We start from the raw sequence: 21,441 nt of genomic DNA, 5'->3' as shown, positions 1-21,441 counted from the left end.
GAAATTTCTTGGACGACAATTAGATCATTTCCATCACGAATGAAGACACTGTGCGGTTCTTCACAATGATGAGAACAAGTGGCTGTTTGTAGTTGTTCCCACCTTTCTCTTGGAAGACGAACTTCATACCTTTCTTCCAACCAGGCTTCACATTAATTCTCAGCGTCTCCTCCACCTGCATACTTTTGTTGAAACCATCCAATCCAAGTGGTTTTGTTTTGAGGTGAGGTTTGCATACATAGGTCACAAGTTCAAGTTACAACAACAAATTTCTGATGTATAAAGCATATAATGTATAAAAAATATCCATGTAACTAGGATAGATGGTTCTTAAAGAATAAGAAATGATATAAACAACACATGCAATACAAGTTCAGTGTACTAACTAATGGATCATTCTACAAGAGGCAGTAGTCCATAATTAATTAGACATCTTGCATAGATGTTAGATATTTATCAGCCTCATATAGCTCAAGAGTTGTTAAATTTTCCTGATGAATTCCTCACAATGAAATCTCTTTTGAATTTGATCCCGGTAGAATGTATTTAGAGTTTATATTTACTTCCAATGACTTTGATCCAGATGATACACAATCAGGAAAAAACTTGATGTCTATTGGAACATGAGTTACTAGGTTAGTTCTGAAGATTTTCCAGTCAGAAACGTTTAAAAGATTAGTCATAATAAAATAATTACATTAGACTCAGCCCTGGGTGGGTTACTACGCTGTTCACCATTGCAGTGTAAAACAACAAGACAACTTCAGAAGGGCATTTCTACAATGCCATAGTTCTCAACAAGCATGCTGATTTTTCATGCAAAGCACTCTCCATGCAAGCAAAACAATTTCATGATTAATTGAATCAAAATTATTAAACAGTACGTAATCCATATCCACACAAGTTAATTTTTACTCTTTACTTTTTCATTCGAACCCAACAATCTCAGTACCAAACCGAAATCAAAACCATTTTTAATAGCACTACCTACCACTAAGCACAACATATATTAGCATTAGCATTAGAAACAAACAGGAATAATGATGCAGCTGGTAATTGCAGCAACAAACAAACAACTCACCCTTTGGCATCAGCAATTTCTCTAGTGATCTTAATGTTCTTGGTTTTCCCTGTATATAACTCCTCCAGAGTGCAGGAAAACTTGTACTCAGTTCCTCTTCCCATGTCATCGTCAGCACTAAATGGCACCTCATGAGTACCCTTCTTCGGATCCTCTTCTCCAAAATGATCATAGTCATAGATAGCTCTCTCCCGAGGATCACTCAAAACCTAGTAGGGTTGGGTTTGAATAAAAATTGAGAAAAAAAAAAATGATTTTTTTAATCCAGTGTTAAAAAGGTGGAGTTTTAGTGATACCCTTTTACGAGAAAATAACAATAACCTCGCAAGCTTGCCGTCAATTTGTTATTCGTTTCGTTCAGAGGTTGCTTGTATTGCAGTGATCATGGGTCGCACTCAAGCTTATCAGACTCAAGTATATAAATAATGTATCAATTAAATATTTCAATAATATTATTATTAAGGATTTGATGTTATTAAAAATAAAAATTCTTTTATTTAAGAATAACACATCAATTGAAAATAACTAAAGCAACAAAACAAAATACAGTTATAAATTGAGAGTTTATTGAGTTTGCATAAAATCTACCTAATCCCTAATCTATCTAAAATCTACTTAAAAAAAGAAAATTTACACTAAAAATACTTAACTTTTTTAAATTGTAAACAAACCTTAATAGTGCGGGCTCGATTACAACGATTATATAATAATAATTAAAGTAATTATAACAAGAATATATTTTTATTCAATCAATAATTAAATTTTATGGAATGTATAAATTATCCAAACATGTCCTTGATAAGCTTTGATGCATGCAGTTTTACAAATGTTTGCACTGCAGCTTGGATGGTTTAGGTAAAAAAAAGTCAATTTAATTAAAATCAATTTTGATTGATTTGGAAAAAAACACTAGGGATACTTCTTATTTTAGGGGAGCCGATTCTTCCTTTAAAGTAAAAGGTGTCCACCTCCTCCTAAAAGGAAACTGGATCTCCCTGGATTTTGTAAAAGGTGTTTCTGTGACACAAAATTAAAGAAAAAAGATAAAACTTCAAAACGTTTATGATCACTCAATCAAATTAGGATTCAAACTTTTACGTCCCAACAATAAAACTCAAAATATTAAAATCCTCGTTCTCAATCAAGCCAGATATAAAGTTACTCAAAACTGATACCATTATATAGTAACCGAACTCTCGTTCTCAATCAAGCCAGATATAAAGTTACTCAAAACTGATACCATTATATAGTAACTGAACTTCTTGCTTAACAAGAAGGAGATGATATGTGAAGTAATAATAATCCAACAACAAATAAGATGAATCTAAAGAATAACTACACACACACAACTAATTACATAATGATGATAGCCAACACAAACACACACACATATATCTCTATCAGGAGAAAAAAGCATCCAATTCTCCAACGAATCAACATATTTGAAAGATTATCATCAAAACAGCTGCAACAACTTCAAAAGGAACATGTCATTGTTATTCTTGTGTTTCTTCTTGTCATCACAAGAATCAAACTTGAAAAGGCCAAGGCCAATCCTTCAAGTCCTCATCCTGCTGCACCTTCCCACTCCTCACAGGCACAACAGCCCCACTATTCCCCTCAACACAAGCATAATACTTCAAGAAAAATGCAAGTGTCAAAACCACCCACTCCAAGCAAAAGATCAAAATGGTGAGTCCACCAGCCAATTTGAGAATCACAGCACCATCCTCCTCCCTAACATAAGACTTCAATTGACCCAGAAAATCGCCGGTCCTCGTAAACACCAACACCGAAACAGAACCCTGAAAGATAGCCGTTAGAACAGTGGCCACCATGTGTGCAGAGTACCACCTGTTAGTCCCCACGGCGGCGCACCCGGAGACCGCGCCCGCAATCGTAAAGACCTGAAGAAGGATGAAGAAGAAGCCGCAGAGAGAGGGAATGAGGCGCAGAGAGAGGGTGAGGAAGATGCAGCTAGAAGCTGCACCCAAGAGAATGTAGTTGCAGAAAAGGAACACCTTGTGGGTGTTGTAGTGGCGTGGAGTGATGGAGGAATTGTGGTTTCCTCCCATTGTGATTGTGGCCATGCCCATTTGAGTTTTTGGATAAAAGATTGAGACTTTGGAGCAGAGAAATGAAGTTGAGGTGTTTGAGATTGTGATCGTAAATTGGGTTTATGATGTGAGAGCGGTGCTTGCTATTATAGGTGTTTTGGGGGTTCCTATGTAACATAACGGTCATATTTTTTTTTTTTGACATCATTTGTTTGGGTCGGTGGAATATGACCGTTGGGGGAAAGTGGATCCAGCCAGCTGTGTTAACGTTACTTTTTTCCAACGCCTATTTGTTCTTTCAATTTTTTGTGCCTTCTTGGTTGGCATTTTCGGTTTCCTTTTAAATAAAATTGTGTCAAAGTTTCTTGTTTTTATTTTGGATTATTAGTAGCTTTTTTTTATAAAAAAAAGAACAAAAATGTTTTATGTCTGTATGAATACAAACTATTCTTGTTTGAAGTCTCTAACATCTCATCTGGAAACACATAATTAAGTGGTGGCAAATATTGCATGAATGAAAAATAAAATAAAAAACATAAACTGTTATATTTTGCAGAAATATAAAACTGAAACCTCCATTTTCGTAAGAACATAAAACATTATTGTTAATGACGAATTTAAGGTGGAGACTAAAATAAGTGACGAAGAGCATTAAACAAAAAAAAATTGTCAAGTTTATAGTAATTTGGACTTCAACAAAGGCATTTTGAAAAAGTAATAAAATAGTTTTTTAGTTCTATTTCATGTAAAACACTCAAATAATCATTTTACCTTTTCATAATTTTAATAAAAAAATCCTTTAGTAACAAAACACAAAGGTACTAAGCTTCTTTTGGAGGCATGTTAATTTTGATGTATGCTTCTACACCTTGAATTATTTCTTCCCTTTTCTGTACAGGGAAATTTTCAATAGAAAAAAATAATTAAAGTTATCAATCCTGAAAATATTATAACTCAATTTATTCCTTATAATTTTTTTGGGACTAAAACCATGCGATATTTGTTAAATTTTTTTAAGCTAAAACTAAACAATCTTTTAGAGATTAAAACAAAAAGCCATAATATTTTCAAGAACCAATAATTTAACCAAAAAGATAAAAGAATTTTACGATTAGAAGTGGACTTTGGTATGGAAAACTACATACTCTTAAAAGGATAAATGCAGTTAGATACTATACAAATAAAAGTACAGAAATGATGTACCTTGTCCACTGACAGTTAAATTACAAGGTGCTTTCTGTTACATAAATATGATGCCTAGAGAAAGCAGAATGTCATTCTTACTAGGAGGGATGCGTTTAAACGACATACAAATTAGCCTCTGCAACTTACAGATTGTGACATTTTACAAAAATATATACATTAAGACCCAGAATAATCAATAGGATGATTATTATACAAGTGCCACTTCAAAAACTAAAACTGAACAGCTAAACCCTATCTCCAAAAAATTATAAATGAAAAGCCATATATGGCTAGAATCGGGGAGAAATGTTGAAAATATTATCCCAACCCTGCAGATACCAGCCAAACTACCACCGAATGGATCTTTACAACTATATCTGTCATTCCTACATGAGGTTTCAGAAATCTGACTGCATAAGCTTCATTCGAGGTTTTATGCTGACATTTGCAAAGGGTTTTGTCTGTTCTACATGGACATAATCCCTGGTCTTGAGAACCTGCAATCATGGTTGAAATTAAATATGAACCAATGCAAAAGTTGCCAAGTAAGCCTTTGAAGAATTCAAACAAAGCATATTAAGAAACACATCCAAGCAATGAGAGCACTAGAAAAATCTCACAATAAAAGTGACCTGTGACCCTCCAAGCAAATACTTATTCAACTAAGAACTAGCATTAAAGCTAAATCAATAGAACATGTTTAATGACCAAGATTTAGAATTTTTGACACTGATCTCAGCACATTTGGTGTTCAGCTCAACGTTATTTTAAGGGTATTGACTCCTACTTGCAGAGAGATTGGGTGACTCCTAGATTATTAGTTTTTATCTTTGATTCACTTTTCCCACTATCTGTTTTGGGTGCTTTCAAAAGATGCTGTCCTTGGCCCATTGTTAATAGTTTCTTTCTCTTCTCTAATAAAAATATTTCAATTATTATAATCCTAAACATGAAAATGTTAAATTAATGCCACAAGATCATTAGACTATAAATATAGAATAAATGTATATGTAAAATGATTCTCAACAGCATACCAGAGTTTCAAAAAACATCCGAGATGCTTCCTTCCGTGTTTTACCAACTAATAAATTGTCAAGATGCAGCTCCTTCCTTCCATGTAGATCTTCCTTATCAAACACAGTCTGCAGATACTTGGCAACAGCCCTGTGGATAAATGCCATTGGTTAGCTATTGAAATATAATATGCATGAAACCATGAATCACTGCATAAAAATTTTACCAAACTCAAATGAATTTAAACAAAATTGATATACACAGGATCATCTGCACACAACCACAAATTCTGGGCTTCTTTCAAGTGAAAGAGACCTTTTAATTGCAGATGCAGTGATTTGTCCATATCTTCTAGGGATTCCGTCCCATCTAAGGAAATGGCTGGGGGGGATTTTAAAAGAAAGGAAAGTATTTGAACTGTAATAAGTGTACGAGAGAACTCATGTACCACCCACCCATAGGCACAGCAAAATTAATGATTACAAAACAACAATGAGGAAAAAATAGTTCAATTACTTTCTATGCAAAGAAAGGAAAGTATTTGAACTGTACTAAGTGTACGAGAGAACTCATGTACCACCCACCCATCGGCACAGCAAAATTAATGATTACAAAACAACAATAAGGAAAAAATAGTTCAATTACTTTCTATGCAGAGAAAGGTTAGTTACTAGAGTTTTGCACAAACAAACCTGGTCCTGGAAGACCATCCACTATTTTCAAGGTTAGTTCCTTCAGCACATGATTGATAATCATCATCATCAATTATCTCATCATCACCAACATTCAAAAACACTGGGAGTATACATAGAGAATAAATTAATGCAAATCAAAGAAACATAAGAAATAGCAGTAAGAAAAGCTTCAATCTCCTGTTTCACCAAGGCCTAAACTTGTCAGACATTAATATTTATTTGCATATTCCCAACTAATTGAAAAGGCTGGAACCAGTGTCCACTAACAATAAACTACACAGAATAACTTCTGTTATAAGATTCATGAAGGAAGTGTTGAGGAAAGGAAGTCGACATCTAAAATGGAGACTTTTTTTTTTTTTTGATCGGCAAAGATCGATATATATATATATATATATATATATATATATATATATATATATATATATATATATATATATATATATTAAAAGAAGTACCAGAGGTACTATTACGAAGTTGGGCTCCATATAAATGGTTCCTGAAAGCAGACAGCAAAAGTCTGATTTGGAACCAAATTATGGAAAAAATACATGTGTTTTAATATAAACTGTAAACCCTACTACTGCAAAAAACCTTGTCGTAAGTTACTCGACCACTGATTAAAATGCAATGAAAAGTCCTTCTCCAATTAATTAGATGGAAGAAGGCTACTTGATAGACAACTATATATACTCTCCTCCTACAATAAATACAGCTTTTCTACGATTCCAAGAAAAGGAAATGGAGAGCCTTTTAACTGTGGTAATGCTCAAGTGGTTAGTCTTTGATAGATCAATTCCATATGGCTATAAATATTAAGGCACTTTCATAAAATAAACAATGAAGAGCATTTAGAAGCAAACCTGTGTCATTAGCAATCATGTCATTTTCCTGCACCATGTAGCCATAGAACTCAATTAGGCAAGAGAATAAAATAGTAAAGAAATATCACATAAACATCATCTTAATTAAAACTACCTAGCCAAAGGCAAGTAACGCATCACATTTTGCTTCAAAATCAAATTTCATAAATACTTAGCATACAGTCATTGCAATGCAGAACCACAATAACAGATATTTAAACCACTTCAGTAGAAAGAGAACATGAACAAGCACAATAAAAAAAAAGTTTATATGTATAAATCAAGAATAACGTCAAAGGTGCAGTTTAAGGCAATGTCAATGAGAAGTGGCAAAGTGCTAGAAGTTAGGGAACTTGCTGGTAGAATGGAGGGCTTTTCGAGCAAGATGAGACACTCACCACTACTGCCTTAATGATAAAAGTGGTGGGCAGAATTGTTGCAATGTTAAAAAATACAAAAATACAGGCTATAACTAGCATCACTATTTTTCTGAACCTTAGGAGCCCATGGGTTACCTTACTGCACCATATCTCTTTGGTACCAATTTTATTTTTAGGGCTGATACAAATGTAAGACTTGAGTAGTTAATTTATATGGAATTAATGAAAAAAAATCCTACATGCTTCTAATTGCGTTTATAGTAAACAATACTTCAATAACATACTGTATGTTAGGGTACAACATATGTTGAACATGATCAGCTACAAGAAACAACACTAAAAATATTGCATGATAAGCATGACCTGCTTCAGGAAATAACACTTAAAATATGGTATGATACAAAACAACAAATTAGTGACAAGACAGAAAAGGATTGACAACCACAACACACTAGTCCAAGCAAATTAGCTTTAATTGTTGTGAGAACTAAGAAAGTGCAAAGAATGATGTATGAAGAACACCACTTTCAAAATTCAATTTCGACTCCTGCTTAAAATCCAAAATTCATTACCAAATTATTTTCAACCATGTCCAGAATTACAGTTTCAATTAAAAAAAATCTTGAAATAAAAACAGATTTCTGCCTATAATATTTTTTTGTCAGGTATATCAGATATGCTAAATGAGGCTAGTAAAAGAAAAAGAGACAAATCCAACAGATAAAATATATGAAAAGAGACATCTAACTTGAGGCAAACTGGAGAACTTACATCATTCTGATCCACAAAAGGACTCCTAATTTCAGGGCACATTGTAATTTGTAGTCCAGCTTCCTGACAGACTGGGATTTCTGCATCTTTCAATGAACTCTCTTTTTCATCTAAACCAAGTGCTTCAGATTGTAAACAATCTACTTTAGCATTTTCAATAAATATGCAGTCAGACCTTGCATCCTTGCCATCACACTCCATGCCAGAAGCAACAATTTGATCCTCATTTAACTGCCCTAGCAAGTTGTTTCTATTTTCCTCTAATGGTAGGTCACCATTAAAGGAAGCTTGAATATCAGTAAATTCATCAGTTTCTTTAGAACCAATAGCCAAGGATGCATATAAATCATTGGCTTCCAAGCCATCTGTTTGAACTTGTGTTCCAGTTTCCATGCTACATTCAATAGCACCTACTCCATTTTTATCACTTTGATCCTCCACAAAGTCATCCTCTAGAATAGGGATTGTATTCAAATTCTCAGCATTTGGAATGCTCAATATATTTGTGTGGATAGAATCAACAAGATCATTGGTTTTATCCACGCGAGACAGTGATGCGGCAAAATCATTTTTGAAGACTTCAGTTAAGGATGAAGATTCATGCCCAGGGCCAACAGAGCAATTCCCTGCTTCAGAAACTTCAATATTTGCTCTGACATTGTTCAATTCAACATTTTGAGAACTGTCAAGCTCCTCCACATGAGAAATAATATCCATGTGCCCATGAGCATCAATATCACGAGATCCCAAGTTAACCTCAGACTGATGACTCTCAGACAAAACAGGTACCTCAGTAGGTTGCACTTCTGCATCTTCTTGGGGTTGGACTGCCATAGGTTCATTATTACCCTCCACTACTTCTGTAGGTTGTACTTCTGCATTTTCTTGGAGTTGGACTGCCATAGGTTCATTATTACCCTCCACTCCATCAATTTCAGTATCTGTTCTAGAATAGGACTCTTGATCATTTGTTTTTTCTACGGAAGAACTATCTAAACCATAATCAAAAACCTTGATTCCAGTCAGATCAAATGTCTCATTTCGCAGAATAGTCAAATCAGTAGACAAATCTGGAAGAAATGTCAGAATTGACATAAGATAATGTTACATGGAAATTTCAGAAAAGATTATGATGAGGCTCTATGTGAAATTAATGTAAATGAAAATAGTTTAATCTGAATAATGATGGCCACATGCTCTCATGAAAATAGATTTTTGAAAAGCAATTGACAACAATTGAAAATGAACTGATATGACCATCCCATAGATGCAGAAACAACATTTAGTAGATCACTTTAGTCTGCCCAAAACATAAAAGGTGAACTTGTCAAATACATCAACAATAGTTCTTAATTAATATCCAACGCTTAAAATATTAGAGGTGAAACAAAATACATTAGAAGCCTCACTAATGGAGGAAAGTGTCCTCATTAGAAGAACAGTTGATTTGATCCAATGCATGATCATACAAGTATTCCTTATCCTCATTTTAAAATTAATGTACCACGAAAAAAGTTGCATTGCAAAACATAAAATGTACATAGAATGTGTTTGGTCTGTTTTATGTTATCATTTTCAGTTGATATGTTTTCACCAGAAGTAACAAAAATACAACCGCACCCTATTTTCATTTGTTTTCTGTTTTCAGGATTTTGTGAAGGAAATAGTAAAAACATAAATGAAAATTATTAGTGATGGACATAATCACATTGTTCCAGAGATTTTAACTTGCTTAAGAAGGAGGTGAGAGAGATTTGAGCAAATACTCCAAATAATCCACAGCACAACATAAACATAGCCAAACACACAACTCACCCGTAAATATTGGTTCATGGAAAATTTCATCCTCCAAAAATTGTCTTTGAATCATTAAAATCTCATGACGAGTGCAAGGAGCTTTTTTGCGTATGCGACGAATGTCTTCCGTATTTGTCAACTGTTGGCGTATTGTACTTCAGAAGAAAAAAGGAGATAGCATTAGTATTCTGGTAACCAAAAGGAGAGTGGTATGCTAAATAAGGCAAAAAAAAACAGAAGTGGCTTGATAAATTTGAAATAAAATGAAATGTGATTAAAGAATGGAAGTAGAAAATTTGGGTATATTACAAGTTACTACTATTGCCAGTCAATTTATGCAGCATATCAGTTCTCAAGTTATCCTTTAGTAAATAAAAGTTAGTATATGCCTAGCACAGGGGACAAACAAGGAGTGATTAATTAGGGACCATGACAAAGGGTACAATAAGTGGAAAAAGTAGAGTTCTAAACAAATGGGTCTGATATGCCAGGTAACTGGATAACCATCCAATATTGATCTCCGCTATTTTTAACATACTATACATCATATATTAAAAGATACAAAAAAAAAAACTTCAGCAGATCTGAAAGTTTCTCTCATCTTCCAACTGTGCTGAGTGGTTTTAACTTTTTAGTTACCTTTAATAAAACAAAATCAATTGTTCAGTCAGGCTCACCTTGGCAATTAATAGAGAAAAAAGAATACTCTTATAAATTGGGTTAGGACCTAACTCAACCCCACAAAACAAGCTTGTAAGGTGAAGGTTGCCCCCCACTTATATACTTTATTTTGATCATATCACTAGTTGATGTGGGATCTCCAACAGGTAAGAAGATCAATTATCAGAAATAGTAAAAAGAAGGGAAAAGGATAGATCTCTCATATCTGAAAGATTAGAAAAAACAGTGACAAGCAATATTATGTTTTTACACTCTATTTAAATCAATATATAAAATAAAGTGGATAGATATGTACAAATGAAAGGATGGAACATTGTAAAAACATACTCGCCATGCAAGACCATCATATCATCCATATGCACCTTCCTCTTTAAGGCACTAGTACGTGGTGCAGAAGCAGAACGAACACACTTCATTGATGCTATTTCAGGGGCTGCAGGACTGGGTTTCATTTTCAAGACTGAAGATTTTCTACCAACTGGACCAACAACAAATTTTTTCAGCCTTAACCTCATTCTCAAGGAAAGTAAACTGTAACCAAATATATAGCAAAAAGCATTAATAGTCCACTGTTATACCTAATATGGATGACAATAGATCATCATCATCAGGAACAGACTCAGCAGTTCTCTTGGATTGAGCTCCCCCGTAAGATTCAATTAAATCCATACTCTGCACTGTAAGAGTACTTTCTGTGTAGCTACGTTTTTTACCAGAGATGCATTTTACTCCTGCCGCACCTGTATGGCCTTCAGTTGCACCCTGATTGTCAGGAGTAGATGCCATCAGCAAATGATTTGCTTCACCATCATGCTGGTAAGCTGAGAGCAACTTTTCAGGCTCTGGCATGTCAGCAGCAGCAGATTTGTTTATACTTTCTACTTTGTCACTAAATATCTGACTCTCAAGTTGCATATCTGTTTTCCCCGAATCAGGCGTTTCTTTAAATACAGATGGCTCTATAGTCCCTTGGTAACTTAAAGCAGGATTTGAAACATCAGTTACATGACATTTTTCACCTGTAAAAGTATAAGCAACAGATTACTAAAAAAATGGACCTAGCATGTTTAATAATGCCCATCAACAAGATTATACAATTAAATGGAGTAACTTGACAACAAAACAGAATCAACTGAAATTACAAAAAGAGGGTACTATCACTATAACGTTAATTACCCATGCAGAAAAGAAAAAGAATTTTCAAATGAGAAACATAGGTCAAAATGTAAAAGTCAACGCAACATCATGGTGACAATGAGTTCTGAATCTTGTTCACATTTTATTTTGCATTGCCCACCAGCATCTTTGGAATAACTTGTTCAATGTTTTTGGTGAACACTGGTTTGTCCCACGGACCTTTAGAAGACCCGGCATGTTCAGAGGATTTGGTAATAGGAAAGATGCCAAAAGGCTTTGGGGGTGTTCTCAGGCTGCAGTTCCTTGGTGTATTTAGTCGGAAAGAAATGCTAAAATCTGTATTTAGAAAACCCTGCTATTCCTTTTCTGTTTTAATAAATTCTTTTCTTATCCAAAGGAAAAAAAACACAAAACTGCATTATAAATTTATAGTAACAAACAATGTTGTCAAGATCGAGATCCAGCTTAGGATTTGGAGGGGGTCGCAAGATCTTAAAACATAGGATCGTAATGTAAAATTATATATTTATACATACATACATACATACATACATACATATATACACACACAAATAGAAGATATGGAAAAAGAAATCAATGAATGACAACAATAAAGCAAACTTAAATTTGAAATTTAATAACCAAGTCAATAACAAGAGAGTAAAACAGAGCACACAGTCACGGTCACAGCAGACAGAGAGGGTCAAGAATGAGAGATACTGAACGCACCACAGGCACAGCAGCAAACAATCACAACAAAGAGGGTCACGTCGAACTAAGAGACAAGAGGGATAGAGAGACAGAGAAGGTAGGCAGTGTTCGTCAAGGTCTGAAATGGGGGAGAAGCAGAAAGTATCAATTTAGGGCACAAAAAATGGGTTAAAAAACATTTGGACCAAACCAGATTTTGCAAGCCGACCCAAAAAAACCAAGATTAGAAGAAAAAAAGTTTGATTTCACACCAACCCTACTATAATCTTACTCCGATCCCACAGCTCCACGATTTTACTCACAATCCAGCTCAAAAGCAGGCAGCAAGATCATGAAACTGTGCGAGTTCACAATTTCATTGTCATCTTGACAACACTGATAACAGAAATACTTGTAATGTACTCATTCCACTTCAACGGTTACAGCAGAGTAAATAAAGAAAGAGAAAAGTGAATAATTAAATTCAGTGTTTTGAATAACGGATAGTGACGCATGGCAGCTGGCCCCAAAAATGCTATAGTGGGATAGCCGCTATTCTGAAATTTTTAATATAGTTTATATAATGTATACTATATACTATATACATATAATTAATAAAAATTAAAAAAAAAATGAGGCAGGGAATGAAATTATACAGAGAAAACAGAGGTAGAGAAAGTGAGAAACCAGTCGCCGGAGAAGAGAAACAAGTTGTCAAAGTGCTGAATTGAGAGAAATGAGGTCGAGAGATGTCATACATGGAAGTAAGGGTTGGGTTGAGGGAGAAAGTGAGAAGCAGCAGCTTTTTGAATGATTTTATAAGCAAAATTTTGTTTTGGAAAGTGAAATTCCAAAAATAGCCTCCACCAAACACGCTTAACATTAGTGTTTAGAGGGCTTTTTATGGAATCAAGAGATAGTGCTGCCATCCAGTCCATTACACCCACTATTTTGCCCCCGACAGACACTACACTGAACTAATCCGCTAAAGTGGCCCTGTAGCAGTTAGGGACCACTCTGTTACGCTAAACTGCTATAACAGGTCTATAGTCCACTATTTAAGACCAGGACTAAATATAAATCATGAGATTAATTTTTCTATAATACCTTCAATAAATGACCGAGAAGGCTGGCCAAGATGGGAGGTGCATGGCTGAAGGATTGATTCAGCGGGCTGCACAGCTTCAAGAGATACATGGTTTAAAGTCTCTGCTTCCTTCAGTTCTTGAGAGGCCTGAGCTTCCTCATCAACAACTTCAGGTCTACCAGGTGATCGTAGAGGACTAATAACATTGGATACTCGAGCATCGTCAAATGGACAGAATTGCCCCTCACTCTTGGAAATTTCAATGCCATTCAGAACTTCATGCTTTGATAATGTGTTACCATCCTCCAAACGACCATCAAATCCTGGACCCCAAGATCCATCCATGTTAGACAACGGTTTACATGAGAGGTCCTCTTGATCAGAAGTAACATGAGAACAACCAGAAGAAGCAACATTTTCATTGTTCATCAAAGGAGCAGAAACAACACAATTTGTAATAGTTTGATCCAAAGCAGCAGAAACTGGGTCATTGTTCATCAAAACTCCATCTTGTAAGTCCTCCTTCTCAGCTACATCAGAAGCATTGATCATCCCACCTTCACATTCTGTGTAGTCTTTATTGGAAGAGTCCACCAAGGGTAACAAAGTTAAGCAATGATCATTAGGTATCAAATTTTCTTGATCCTTCATCACAACCTGACATGCTAAATGCTCCTGCTCCTCTTTTTTGCTATTCATTTCAACCAGATCGCAGGCATTATCTTCATGATGCAAATCAAAAGAAATATGATTCCCATTATTTTGCAAGGAGCAATTAATTACATCATTCTCCCTTTGGTGATCCGACGATTCTTTCGGTGCGGCCTCCAATGATATTAAATCTGCTGAATTATGATAATCAACTTCATTATTGCCCTGATCCATCTGAGTTCCAAATAAATTTGGCTCTTCCAGTCCAGGGGTTGATGGACCTTCAGCATATTCACTGAGTTCAGCAGCAGTGGGTAAATCATCAATCTGTTCAAAATAAATCAGAAAACTGTTTAAAACCAGCAGAAACTACAATCCGTAGTTAACAGAACTGTTTTCATTTCATCCACTTTCCAACAAAGAAAAGAGAGGAAAATGAAGCATACAACAAGGAATAAAATCAAAGATTGATAGACGTGCAAATATTTTAAAATATCAAGTCAATCTTGCCTCCACTGTCTTTCATCTTAAGTTTTGCTTACCTCCTGTTTCTTTTCATCATTTTGATGAGACATTTGAATATTAGCACCAAAGCCATCATGCTCCGAAGTAGCAGCTTTGTCATTTAACAAAACCTGATTTTATCAAATCAAATTAAAATCTCCAGAAGTAAAATAAGAAAAATGTATCTACAATTCTACAAGTCAATTTAAAATCAATTATTTTCCACAGTAATACACAGCAATATACTTTGCTTACAGACGTACGTGTCAAGTCAAATCAAGCATAACAGTGCTCCAATAACCACCAAAGGGTCATACCTATACTCATCAAAAGATGGTAGACAACAGCAAAACATTCCTATTCCTGACAGAGATAAATGAACAACACAGATCTACAAATGTAATGATGCAAATGACAAGCATCAAATTAATATCAGGCATACCAAGCCTGTAAATCTCAGATGAATATATCACTCTAGTATATTACGACCAATGTGGCACATCTTACATCTATGCTTCCTAGTTATAACCAGCACAACAAACCATAATATCCAAATCAGTATGCCAGAGCATTAAAACCACATAGATCACATTTCATCAATCAGCTCTATGCATAGAATGCTGTGGAAAATCAAAAAATAAAAAGACAAATTACCTCATCAAGGTCTAACCCAATTTGAGAAGCATCACCATCACCAAAGCGCTCTGCAAGACATGTTTTCCATTAAAATTACTTAGCACAGATCTCTCCATAGCATATTTAAAATTCACTATCAAGAAATCAGTACAAAGAGAAACAGAAAGAGACAAAAAGGTATACTAACCATCCAAGCCAAACTGTGAAGTAGTGTAAATCACACCCTCCATAGAATCTTGCAGTGTAATCTGCTCCCTAGTACTGACATGGTGATCAACATAGTTACTGCAAGTTCACAACATATAAATTCTTCCGTTAATAAACCAATATACCTATCTTCACCATCTTACATAAAATCACCATTTAGAATATAGAGCAATTCTGAAAAAGCACAGCCAAATAAAATATCAGCCACTTAAAAATTCTGTCATTATTATAAAATTTGTATCAGTCATCTAAAAGAACATTAGATAAAATCAGACAGATGGTGTTAAATGAAATGAAGCAAATTGAATTATATAAAAACCAACTTAAGTAAAAATGTCACTGCAGTAAGCAATAGCTAAAGCTACAAATAATCATATAATTAGGAACTAACCCTTGAAGAATGTCATTATCTGGTAGCTCAAAATCATCAAGATCAAAAGTCTCAGGTAAGGTGATGGAATGGTAAGGTGCAGTGGACTCTTCAGGTGGCAAATCAACTGCTGTGGAACGAAAAGCTTGCTTAATCTTAAGCAAGGCTTCACTGCAGTCATCAAAAAGGTAATTCACCTTCCTAGAATATATCCTCACCACACCAAGTAGAAGATGGCTGGACAAACGGAGTGCGATTGGTATTTCAGGAAAAAGAATGGAATCTGCACATTCATACAATTGACTAAATAAGTATGAGATGACAAAATATGATCAAAATTAGATACAACAAATGCAGCACGTTCACATACAACCTACGAAGGAATATTACTTTCCCTTTTCATGTGTCATAACAAAATTTAATCAATCACAACTATTTCATGCAAGTATAGGATAATCCTCACTCACTCCCCATATATAGCTATAACTAATCCTCCTCTCGAATTATCCAAAGTTCCCAACCATGGTTAACTCCTTCTCTTAAGACTGATATATTATTACTATTATTTTGCCTAAAAGAATAATTTCATTGAGATGTTGAAGAGAAGAAAAGCACAACGAACATAGAAGATCAATAGACTAACAATATGACAAAAAATTAGGGGACCACAAAAGGCTCTTGTTCAGAAACAGTTGCTCACACTTGTTTTACACTGCCCTACAGATAGATTCATCCGGAATATAATATTTTAAGGATTAGCTGACAGCTGGGTCCCTTTTACTCTAGATCAATTTCTTACAATCAACATCAGGAATTTCATTTGGACTGAGGAGGGGAAGAAACTATGGTAGTGAGCAATCTGCACGGTTCTTTGGAATATTTTCTTTGAAAAAAATGTCTGTATATTACGAAATCCATTTGGCCAACAAACAAATTTGTTGTGGGACTAGATGGTCTTTTCTGCCTCTCTTTTGAGCACAGCTTATGGTCTCTTTCAGTGGGTGTCTGTAGCAGATAAGCAAATGCATTGGAAAGCCCAATGATAGTACATGTTTGTTTATCTGTATTTTGTTTCTCTTTTGAGCCCTCACATAACAAGGTTTTCCAATCTTCTTGTTACGTTATACCTTTAGCTATCTATCTATCAAATGCCAAATGAGAACAGTTTTTATTTTAAGAATGTCAGAACTGTAAATCTTAAACATACAAATATATATGGATGGTCAAGATTAAAAGATAGTAATTACATGACCATTTAAAGAAGTTGTGTACATTTATATTTAAATCTTGACTATTCAAATAAGATCCAATGATCTATTTTCATATTCTCACTTGAGTAACTTCCTATATTTATGAAAATATTATTATCCTCTAGGTTTAGTTTCCCTATTTCTTCAGTATATCTAAGGATTGATTACCTTATTTCCGAATTAAATTTATTTTACTGATTAGTTAGGATTGTGATTAGTATAATTAAGGGTTAGTGCTTTAGTTTTTATGAGCACATCAATACATTAAAATACATCTGAGTTAGTGTGTTTCATTATATTTTATTTCATTCCTCCCTTTATATCTAAAACTAATTTCAACACAATAAATGTGTTTTTAGACCCTATATTTTGTAAATAATGGTAAAGGTCCCTGTACTTCGATATTGACAAATTTGACCCTCAAACTTTAAAAACATGTGGATTTGGCCACTAATTGATTATTTATGGAAATGAAAAAGCCCAAAATAAGGACTCCGTAGTGACTAAATGGAAGGTGCAGCATCCATGATTTTAGGAGAATAATAACCAAGAGGCATACATCAAACCACTCTAGCTGGGTCTTCTTCCAAAATTACCCTAATTGGTTTCCCAATTCCATAGAGAATGGTATATCTCAGAGTATTTATAGCATGGAAATAAGGATTTAAAGAGAAACAATCCATAAGAACAATTCAAACACTTAAAGCAATAACTAAATCAAATGCAGACAACTATCATGGTCACAAAATGACATTAATAATGGTAGACAGTCCTCATGCTAGCCTAATAGGATCAGTAAGTCCTCAGCACAGCCCCACAAGGTATGCTCCTTTGTCAGTAAGTCAAGTCACCCTCTTCTAAGAGTGTTCTTTCTAGCCAGTCACCTTATACTATGCCTTTTGTAGTGTTTTCTAATTTCAAGTACATAAAAGGGCCCTTTGGAAGAGCTTATAGGGAGCTCATTTGAGCTTATGAAAATAACTTATGACTCTCATAAGTTCTTTTCAGCTTATTTCTATAAGCTTCATGGTGTAGCTTATCAAAATAGGCTCCTTTTAGCTTATTCCAAAAAGTTTCACAGGCAAATTTACAGCATAAGACCTTATGTGATAAGGGCCTATTGAACAAACACTTGTTTATCCAAATGCACCCATAGTCCCTTAGGCATAATTTATTAAGCTTCCATTAGAAATTTGCATATTGCCAGGTTTCTAATTCTAACCCATCCTTAGTTTTGTTCTATATTCTGCCATCCCATTCATCATCTAATTTGGTCTCAGAACTATGTTTTTTATTCCTCTACATCACATAGAATATAATATTTAGAATCCCTAGGAAAAACATGCTAAATAATCCTTACATATTTTTCCCCTCAAAAGAACATAAGGCACTCTCTTAAGCTTGAACAAACTCAACAGAGAAAACAAAAGAACCTTCTAGTTTTTCTGCAAATAAACAGCAGAACCCAACAAAAGTTTCTATGAGCAAAGCACCACAAGGATGACAAGAGAAGAAAAACTCTAGCAACAAGAAACATACAAAAAAATAAATCTTCGGAGAACACTTCAACCTCTTAAGACCAATAACTACACAAAAGCACTAACCAAATCACTACCCTCCTTGCCACTCTCAAATCCCACTAATGTCGTTACGTGTTAACCCTGAGCATAATTACAAGTTTAAGCAGTAGCTCTTGGTTTAGTTAGCCTATTGGTACAAACCCAACAAAGCTCACACTGCCACCACTGACCACACTAGCTCTTTCAATTTCCACAATTAATGGAGAAAGTTTTCACATTCCAGAAAGCCCGTAGCTGCATAATTTTCTTAACTGTAACTAATAACTAACTATCCACAAAACTAAACCCACTATGATTTAAAAATTAAAATTAACCACACAAGGCAATTAAATCAGGAAACAACAAAACAAACTGTTACATCCTCATTAAAACAAACCCTCCCAAAACATTAATTGCAATCATAAATTCCACTGCTAACTAACAAAACACAAATCTCCACGCATTAAAAATCCAAATTAAAGAGCAGGGAACAAAGCAAACGCACCTACGGAGACGCCAATGTCGGTATCCGCCACCTGGTTCTTGCGGAGCTTCCTCTCCAAATGCGCAGCTATCCATATAGTCCCAAGTGGCCCTTTCTTGGCCAAAATAAACTGAGAGTAAAACATCCCTCTTCACTTCGCAAATTCCCCACTCCAAAAACAACAGCAACAACAACAACACCGCTCCTAAGAACCTAAATCCCCATCACAAAGCCAAATCCAAAACCGAATTGTGGAAACCCTAATTGCACCTCCTCGGTCAACAAACGCAACACGACTCCTCCAACAATCGCGTGGGAAACGAAAGCAAGCAATGAGTCCGCGTCGGGAAACGAAACGAAGCTAAAACTCACCAAAACGGCGTCGTTCGATCGGAAAAACGCGGAGTGAGTCGAGCATAGCTACGAAGTGGAAAAGAAAACCCTAGGTGGTGAGTGAGTGAATAAGATGGGTCTGACAGCGTGAGAAGAAAGAAACAAGGTGGGAATTGAAATTCTAATTTTTGAAATTGAGATTTGAACAGAGAAGAGAGCGATTTTCTGTGCAGCAGAAAACCAGATTTGGTTCGGGTTTAATTTTCTAAATATAATGGTAGGTTAATAAATAAATATAAATTGTATGCTATGGTCATAAGGTGAAACTAGCATAATTAAATCAAAGTATAGAATTATTATTTTAGATGTTGTGGTGTCCATGTGCTATTGGTCAAACGTTGAGGCCAAGACAAATCTGCACGTTTGCTACACTTTCGTTAATCAGCTAGTGCTTTTTCTTTTCTTTTGCTTTTGTTTGATTGCACAAATTATTGGTGTTTCTGCCTTTGGTAGTATAATGTTTTTTTTCCCTTGAGATGGGAGGTAATTGGCTTTATCTTTTGAAATTGTTGGTAATTGTTTTATGAGAAGGGATCAAAGTTATACAATAAGTAACTTTTTCAGGATTGTACTCTATCATTATTATTCATTTTAGTGTAATTTGATTTTTTTTTTAAATAATTTTTTTCTACAAATTGTAAATTGTAAAATTATTGAGATTTGTTTATAATTATTAAAATACATATATGTGTAAGTCATAAGACTAATTTATGTATTTGTATAAAATATTATTATGTTCATAGTGGGAGAAAAAATCTATTTAACAGAAAAACTCATTCAATTTTTTTTATAAAATTATCTTGAACACCACTTATCCACAATGAAAAAAATTAAGGAAACATAAGTTAGTTATTTTTAAGTGTTAGAAAACCACTTCACATTACTTTTACAAGAGTTTGACATCACTTGTTTGTTATTAAAGAGATTTCTCATTAACAAGCCTTCATCGACAACTATATGGTAGGCTCACCACCTTGGATGGTCAAAGCTTGATTCAAGAAATTGATGTTGCTTATATTCATGATGAAATTATCCATAATGTTCAACGCGAAGGAATGTCTACCCCCCATGATCCATAGCCACTACAAGGTGAACCTCACCACCTTGGATGGTGAAAGTTTGATTCAAAAAATCAATGTTCATTATATTCATGATGATTTTGTCCATATTATTCCACATGAATTAATCTATATCTTAGATTATCAACATGATTTATGAAAGAACCTTGTTCATCAAATTCAAAGTCAAAGTGAAACTCATCCTGTTTTGAGTGTTGTTTCCTGAAGTTTATCATGTTCAACATAAGTTTTAGCCTAACATACAATGTATTATTGAAGTGAGTTAGTAAAATGATGTGTGTATTGCCAAAGTGTTAAATAATTACTTACCCAGATCTCCTTTAACTGCAGCAAAATCAGGATATTATCCAAGACCTTGAAATTTTGAATTCAGAATGCCAATAGTAATAATTAATATTGACATAATAGAAGCATGTGAATCGATTAAGTATCCAAACTCTAAAGAAAGATCATTATTTATGGTCCAAGACTATACATGTTGATAAAAATAACTATTTGTCGATCTTATGAATAAACAAATCAAGCAAAAACATCATAACCACAGTTAACAATAAAATATTAGGAAAAGCCAACATACGGAAAAGATTTTAGTTAAGTGGATAAACTCGATATCATTTTTCATGAGAGGAAATTGATTGTGGAAAAACTTGGCAAGCATGGGTTAGTTATTTTTTATTTTAGAGAACTACCCCTCAATATTTTTACAAGAGTTTGACAACACTTGTTTGTCATTAAAGATATTTATTTTCAACAAGCCTTCATTGGCTACAACAAGGTGAATTGCATGACCTTGTATGGTCGAAGCTTCATAAAAAAAAATAAAATCAATGTTGATTGTTCCACGTGAATAAATGTCTATCCCAAATTGTT

General features: G+C 34.5%; 3 protein-coding genes across 3 annotated transcripts; all 3 read right to left on the bottom strand.

Moving 5' to 3' along the window:
* Positions 1 to 19: 19 nt before the first annotated feature.
* Positions 20 to 2,324, bottom strand: LOC100810499 (uncharacterized). The gene is made up of 4 exons (XM_006588270.1): positions 2,271 to 2,324; positions 1,082 to 1,290; positions 564 to 642; positions 20 to 175 (listed from the first exon to the last, which is right to left on the bottom strand). Exons 1-4 carry the CDS (start codon positions 2,322 to 2,324, stop codon positions 20 to 22), a joined length of 498 nt encoding a protein of 165 aa, XP_006588333.1.
* Positions 2,298 to 3,282, bottom strand: LOC100527525 (uncharacterized). Its single transcript, NM_001250370.2, has one exon. It carries the CDS (start codon positions 3,175 to 3,177, stop codon positions 2,611 to 2,613), a length of 567 nt encoding a protein of 188 aa, NP_001237299.2. The 5' UTR covers positions 3,178 to 3,282; the 3' UTR covers positions 2,298 to 2,610.
* Positions 3,283 to 4,325: 1,043 nt separating this feature from the next.
* Positions 4,326 to 19,736, bottom strand: LOC100809967 (sister chromatid cohesion 1 protein 4). Its single transcript, XM_003533530.5, has 14 exons — positions 19,121 to 19,736; positions 15,828 to 16,089; positions 15,417 to 15,514; positions 15,248 to 15,297; positions 14,632 to 14,724; positions 13,459 to 14,416; positions 11,103 to 11,543; positions 10,852 to 11,002; positions 9,862 to 9,998; positions 8,047 to 9,116; positions 6,896 to 6,923; positions 6,030 to 6,132; positions 5,358 to 5,487; positions 4,326 to 4,820 (listed from the first exon to the last, which is right to left on the bottom strand). The coding sequence occupies exons 1-14, from the start codon at positions 19,242 to 19,244 to the stop codon at positions 4,722 to 4,724; spliced, it is 3,744 nt and encodes a 1,247-aa protein (XP_003533578.1). The 5' UTR covers positions 19,245 to 19,736; the 3' UTR covers positions 4,326 to 4,721.
* Positions 19,737 to 21,441: the final 1,705 nt, after the last annotated feature.

This window comes from Glycine max, chromosome 9 (genome assembly GCF_000004515.6).
Source record: "Glycine max cultivar Williams 82 chromosome 9, Glycine_max_v4.0, whole genome shotgun sequence".
NCBI lineage: Eukaryota > Viridiplantae > Streptophyta > Magnoliopsida > Fabales > Fabaceae > Glycine > Glycine max.
The sequence above is the reverse complement of the archived record's forward strand: the minus strand, read 5'-3'. Positions and strand labels throughout refer to the sequence as shown.

Excerpts from the sequence above, each read along its gene's own strand:
- LOC100810499 (XM_006588270.1), bottom strand. The coding sequence starts at position 2,324 with ATGGTATCAGTTTTGAGTAACTTTATATCTGGCTTGATTGAGAACGAG. Across the intron at positions 1,291-2,270 it reads TGATTGAGAACGAGAGTTCG|GTTTTGAGTGATCCTCGGGA; the intron begins GTTACTATATAA and ends CAACCCTACTAG. Across the intron at positions 176-563 it reads CTGGATCAAAGTCATTGGAA|GTGGAGGAGACGCTGAGAAT; the intron begins GTAAATATAAAC and ends AAAAGTATGCAG.
- LOC100527525 (NM_001250370.2), bottom strand. The coding sequence starts at position 3,177 with ATGGGCATGGCCACAATCACAATGGGAGGAAACCACAATTCCTCCATC.
- LOC100809967 (XM_003533530.5), bottom strand. The coding sequence starts at position 19,244 with ATGTTTTACTCTCAGTTTATTTTGGCCAAGAAAGGGCCACTTGGGACT. Across the intron at positions 14,725-15,247 it reads TTGGGTTAGACCTTGATGAG|GTTTTGTTAAATGACAAAGC; the intron begins GTAATTTGTCTT and ends TGATAAAATCAG. Across the intron at positions 6,133-6,895 it reads CATGATTGCTAATGACACAG|TGTTTTTGAATGTTGGTGAT; the intron begins GTTTGCTTCTAA and ends GTATACTCCCAG.